The 6,525-nt window shown below is 42.1% G+C and overlaps 1 protein-coding gene across 1 annotated transcript; it reads left to right on the top strand.

The window, feature by feature from the left end:
• Positions 1-5,323: 5,323 nt before the first annotated feature.
• LOC137360180 (probable G-protein coupled receptor 139) lies at positions 5,324-6,178 on the top strand. Its single transcript, XM_068025731.1, has one exon. It carries the CDS (start codon positions 5,324-5,326, stop codon positions 6,176-6,178), a length of 855 nt encoding a protein of 284 aa, XP_067881832.1.
• The last annotated feature ends 347 nt before the right edge of the window (positions 6,179-6,525 follow it).

The raw sequence follows: 6,525 nt of genomic DNA, 5'->3' as shown, positions 1-6,525 counted from the left end.
AAACAATCCACCTATTCTAATCCCACCTTCCACCATTCGATCCGTACCCCTGCAGATTGCTGCACTTGAGGTACATATCAAGACACATTTTGAATGAGTTAAGGATTTCTGCTTCAACTATCCTTTCAGACAGTGAGTTCCAAATAATCACCGCCCTCTGGGTGAAAAAGCTTTCCCTCCTCTGCCTTCTAATTTTTTCTAGCAATCACTTTAAATCTATGCCCTTCATCGCTGACCACACTTCACCTCCACTCTCTCCGCGTCCCTCAACATTTTATACATTTCAATCCGATCTCCCCTCAGCCTTCTCTGTTCCAAGGAGAAAAACCCCAGCCTATCCAATCTTTCCTCATAGCTGCCTATTTCCAGTTCTGGCAACATCCTCGTAAATCTCTTCTGTACCCTCTCTAGTGCAATTACATCCTTTCTGAAATGAGATGACCTTAACTACACACAGTACTCAAGTTGTGGCGTAACCAATGAGTTATACAGTTCCAGCATAACCTCTCCCCTTGTATTCAACACCTGCCTTGCTGGGAACAACACTGCAGTTTGAAAGTATCGACCACTGATCCAAAACTCACCACTAAAACACTCACACGAAACTCCTGAGACAGGACTGGGTAGATTATGAGGATTGTTGCTGATTGTTACAACTTGTCTCATCCTCTCTCCGTCTCTACCTCTCATGTAACTCTCTCTCCATCTGTCTCTCTCTCTGTTGTTGTGTCTCTCCATCTGTTTTTTTCTCTCTCTCTCTATGTCTATCCCTATCTCTCTCTGTCTCACTCTCTCTCTATCTCTGCCTCTCCCTCTCTCTCCATCACTGACTCTCCCTCTCTCTCTCTGTATATCTCTCTCTCCCCCACCCTCATTCTTTGCCTCTGATCATGCCTCTGTCTGTATGTTTCTCTCACCATCTCTCCCTCTCTCTCCTTGGACAGTCATGTTTTTATCCATTTCTTGGTTAATTTTGAACCTGTAAACCTTGCCTTTGGTGCGAACGTCACTGCAGTTTGAAAATTTCAAACACTGATCAACACTGATCAATAGTCGCCCCCTAAATTCTTACAGTAAACACCCAACACAGAACAGGGCAGTCAATGGGGATTGTTACTGAAGTTCACACCCTGGCTCCCCTTTCCTCTGCTTCTAAAGTCTGTCAGTTTTTAATAATATTTTTCAACAACAATAAATGTTACTGCAGTTTGAAAATATCAAACACTGATCCAGCACTTGTCTCGGAGCACTCACACTGAATCCCTAATGGTTCCTTTCAAATTTAGTTCTTGCACATAGCCAGTGCGAGTTTTAATTTTTAATTTTCTCTTTTTTCAGCATTAGTATGTTTAAAGCTTATCCTATATTCTCACCCTATCTCTCTCATTCTCTCTCTCTCCCTTTCTCTCTCTCTCCGTCTCTCTTTCCACCTCTTTCAGTCTCTCGTGCGCTCTCTCTGTTCCTTTCTCCCTCTGTCTCTGTGTCTCTCCCTCTGTATCTGTCTATCCTGCTTTCTTCCAGTCTTTCTCCCTTAGCATCTGCCTGTTCCCTTCTCTTTGTCTCTGTCTCTATCCCTCTGTCTCCGTTTCTTCCTTTGTCAGTCTCACTCTCGCTCTGTCTCTCTCTCTCTGTCTCAGTCCCACTCCGTCTGTACATCTCTCCCTCCATCTCTCCCTACCTGTGTCCCTGGACAGTAATGCCTTGAGCCATTTCTTGGTTAATTTTGAAACTGTACCTCTTGCCCTTGTTTGAAATGAGACTCCAGCTTGAAAATATCAAACAGACCGAACACTCACCCCGAAAACACTCAAAGTGAACCCCCAATAGAGGACTGGGCAGACAATGAGGATAGTTCTGCCAAGGTTTCATTTCACTATCTCTTCGGCCTGACACTGTCTTTCAAATACTCCTTCTCTCCATTTCTGCATTTATTTTCATTTCCCTCTCTCATCTGTCCTTCAACATCCTCCACTTTGTACATAGAGAGGGATCTACCTCTGCTTTATGCATAGAGAGGGAGTTCACTCCACTTTATACACAGAGGGGGAGCTCCCTCCTCTTTATACATTAGAGGGGGTGCCCCCTCCACTTTATACATAGAGATGGAGCTCCCTCCACTTTGTACATAAAGGGGGAGCTCCCTGCACTTTATAAATAGAGGGGGTGTCCCCTCCACTTTATACATGGAGACGGAGCTCCCTCCACTTTATACGTAGTGAGGGATCTCTCTCTGTTTGATACAGCTGTCATGGTGAGATTTGAACCCCTGTCCGCAGACCATTTGTTTGGGCTTCTCTATTACTTGGACAATGATGTTATCACTATGCGACTGCATCCCTAATGGACGTGTACAGATTCTGTCCCCTAATATCACCCACAGCATTTTTTTGGCGGTACCCCTGAACATGGTCTCGAATTTGAGACTCAAAGTTCACATTTTAACTGGAAAAAGGCAGGAACAGTGTGAAAGTGCGTAACTTTTATCCCTGGATACAGTGTCCATAGCAGACAGATTAATTATGTTTGCAATAGAAACACCAGGAGTGAACACGGTCGATACAATAATATGGAAAATGGAAATAACGACACTCATAAATGTAACATCCATCCAGTATGAGTGCAGATTTCAGGTTTATTCCCGAGAGAGGAGTTACTAAGAAAATGTCATTGATATTGAAATGATTGTGTTTTATCCACCACATTATTTACATCAGAGTCAAAGCTGCTGATGTAATGTGTTTGTTCAGGTGAGTGTAACTAATAGCAATGATCAGGGGTATAACCATGTCAGTGAAGATTGCTCCGCTGTATAAATCAGGACACATTAGAATAGATCAGCTCCGAGTGCCTGCTGGAGCTGTGGGTTTCAGGCTAACAGAAGCCTCAGCTTCTCACAGAAATGGGATATCCAGTAATGTATCGGGTAGAGGGCATTTATTATACAGCACTTGCAGTAATTGGAGTCCCTGGTAAGCCAGCATCTCAGCTTTTAATGGTGTAAATCTTTGTTAGCTGTGCTGTTGTATTCGATATTATTTCTCACTGTGTGTGTACACAGGCACTTGTTCTTTTCCAGCAATTTACTGATGGAATCTCCTCATTGTCTACACTTTAGATCTTGCAGAAGTTGGATTATCTCTTCAATGGTTTCAGTAACCGTGGCATTGTTACTGGATTTTTCTATGTCTTGAATGTATACGAATAAGATGTTTCGGTTAGGATCAAGAATCAGACCATGAGGAGCTTTGAACAATTTGATGATGTGGATCTAACAGGTCCTGGAATATTTTTATGATTTTTATTTCAGTATTTGATCATGAAACATCTCACGGTCTCAGTGATACAAGGGGCAGCAAAATGTCTTCCGTCCTCAGTAACATAGCTCAGTATAAGTGGGATGTTAATGTATTTATTGGTTATCACTGTTATCAAATATCATTTCATTCTGTGTGTGTCTGATGCTGCTTCAGAGGTCTGTCTACTGAACTGAGTTTGCTGCTGACACTTTCACATCTCCTTCTTTGCTTCACTGTCGACCTGCACTGTCACTGGACTACATTGTAAAATAGAATGTACTGATGTCATGTTTTATTGGTTTATACTCTACCAGTTGGAATCAAGAGTCTTTCCATTTATCTGTAGATTATCAGCTGCAGCGCTGATATTGGTGTTTTATTAATTACAAAATCCCACTTTCAATCGGTTTACTTTATAATTCAGAAGAAGGAATTTCAATGATTGTGAGGTTTGTCTGGAACAAGATTTCGAACCTGTTTGTTCCATGCATTGCAGATGAAGTGAAAAGTGTCGGTGAACAGGTGGGGACTTGCTTGTTCTGTTGATTCATTAAATTATTCACAGAGGTTTCACCATTGAACAAACTGACTCTGAGAATAGAATCCGGGGCTGGTAAAAGAACAAAGGCGCAGAATCTTAGGTATAAATCGTCTGTGCAAAGTATCATTAAGTAACAGTTTGGAGGGTGTGAGTACTCCAGAGAGATTGGGAAGGAGAAAAGGAGCAGGGAGAATGAAACTGAGGGAAAGAAATAAGCAAAAGTAAAGAGAGAGAGAAAGAAGCAGCAGTGTGAATAATTCACTATCATCAAGTGCTGGAATGTCTGGAACAATTAGTGAGAGAAACTGGGAGTTGAAGTTGTCTGTTGTCAGATTGTATTTATTTTCCTGTTGTACTTGATCCTCTGTGTTGATTTCTGTCAGGTACACATTTTGTTCTGGAGAAAGTTCATATTCCTTACTTAGTGACTGAATAAGCAGAATAGAATCAGTTCTTCACTGATGGTAATTCATTATTTAAAATGCTGAACTTCAAAATCTCTGTGACTGCTGAATTCAATAAAGGGTAAGGCTGATATCAGAAATGTATTTTAATTTATACTTAATTGCCTGTACAAACTAAAGAGATTGACTATATTGTATAAACAGTGAGCCATTCTCCAACACCAATAAACACTGTGATTATTGTTTGAATGTATTAATAGAGTTGGTATCTGTCGATTAGATTTCCTCTAACACTCTGCTGCAGTCTCTCGCTGTGACTCTGAGCCTCTCCACTCACTGTATTGAATCCTCAGTCTCCTCGTCCATTGCTTCAGTTTATCCACTTTCCAAACCATCTGCTCCAGTCTCCCCTCCAGCTCCAAAATGTCCTTTTCCTTATCTTCCTCGCAATCTCACTCACTGGCTCCACCTGCAGCTGCCTTGTCCAACCTGATCTGAATGCAGGAACATGGGAGCAGAAGGACGTCATTCAGCCCTTCGACCCTGCTCCACCATTCTAGCTCATGGCGCTGCAGTTTTTTGCCTTTTTCCAATTTGATAACAGATCCTGTCCGTTCTGTTTACCTTGAGCAACAAACTAGCTACATCCCGCTCTCCCCAGACATTCCCAACCAACAGTCTGGAGCCCAATTCCCAATTAACCCATTGGATTCCATTTCTGTAAAACCCCTTTTCATTTCCCCACTGGCACTGCATCCTCATTCAGTACTTCCAGTAGATCCGCTGCTGACTTTAATCACTTTCTGTATTAATTTCCCAATTCTTTGTTGATAATTGTGTTTTCAAACATTTCACTGTGACAAAGCACTGCCCAGGTCAATTAATCAGTTTTCACTGCGCGATGCAGCAACAGAGCTGGAAATTTCAGCTCAGATCCTGTCAAACTGCTGTGTTGTCTCCAGGTCTGATCAGTAATTTCTCTGCTTCATTTCTTCCTTCTTCCAGTTAACTTGGTGGCGATTGTGATCCTGTCCCGAGGAAAGTGCGGTCTCTCCAAATGTATCAGTGTCCACCTGGTGGGAATGGCAGTGGCTGATCTCCTGGTGATAATCACAGGTCCCATATTGGGTGCATTTGTTTCAACTTATTTTCCATATTCGCTAGTGAGATTTATTCCTGTGTGTTCATTCATTGCCGCTCTGCTATCTGCAGCCACAGTTGTTTCTGTCTGGCTCACAGTAACTTTCACCTTTGATCGATTTGTGGCCATTTGTTTTGGGAAGCTGAAAACTAAATATTGCAGTGAGAAAACAGCGACTGTGGTCGTCGGATCAGTGAGTGTGATGGGCTGTTTAGAGTCAGTCCCCTGGTACTTTACACGGGAAAAGCGTTTCATTATTGATAATGTTCCCATGAGTTGCATGTATAAACAAAGCTTCCATACTTCCTGCATATGGGGGGCATTTGAGTTGATTGACCTCATTTTAACCCCTTGTGTCCCATTCTTTCTGATTTTGCTGCTCAATGTTCTGACTGTCAGACGGATTTTATTCTCCAGTAAAGTCCGCAGGGGATTCCGGGGCAATAACAATGGAGAGGATCACAACGACCCAGAGATGGAGAATCGCAGAAAATCAATTATTTTACTCTTCAGTATATCTGGCAGTTCTATACTGTTATGGATGACCTGGGTTGTATTTAACATTTATAAGAGAATTACAGATATTCAGTCTTATACCTCATTCACGGACCCTCTCTTTATCACAGAAAACACATCAAGGATGCTGCAGCTTCTCAGTCCCTGCACCAACACATGCATTTACACTGTGATCCAGACTAAATTCAGACAGGAGCTGACGAATGCAATGAAATACCCTTTTAATCTCATTGTTAAATTAGTGAAATCATGGAAAGTGCTGAAATGTTTCAAACACTAGAACTAAATCCCATTTCATATTGCATTCCCTACACTTCCCACAGGACAGAAAGTACGTTTTATATTCAAAGCAGTGAGCATTAAATGATAGTAAATCTGATTCTGAGATTATATTTTATTGATAATCTGATATATTGAGGAGGGACTTGCTCTGCACGAGGTTCATGAAGGCGCCATTGAAAAGCTCAGCTGGCTACAAGTAAAACCTCCCTGGACCCAGAGCAAAATGAACAAAGTTGCAAACCACTGTGAATGGTGAGAGCCCAGAAACTGCAGCGAGGCAGGGGCGAAAGCAGATGCAGATGGTGAGCAATAGCTGATGGGGAGGTTCTGTGTTGGAGACTTTGC

The sequence above is a fragment of the Heterodontus francisci genome, unplaced genomic scaffold (genome assembly GCF_036365525.1).
Source record: "Heterodontus francisci isolate sHetFra1 unplaced genomic scaffold, sHetFra1.hap1 HAP1_SCAFFOLD_888, whole genome shotgun sequence".
Taxonomy (NCBI): domain Eukaryota; kingdom Metazoa; phylum Chordata; class Chondrichthyes; order Heterodontiformes; family Heterodontidae; genus Heterodontus; species Heterodontus francisci.
Note: the sequence above shows the minus strand (reverse complement) of the source record. Positions and strands in the feature narration are given on the sequence as shown.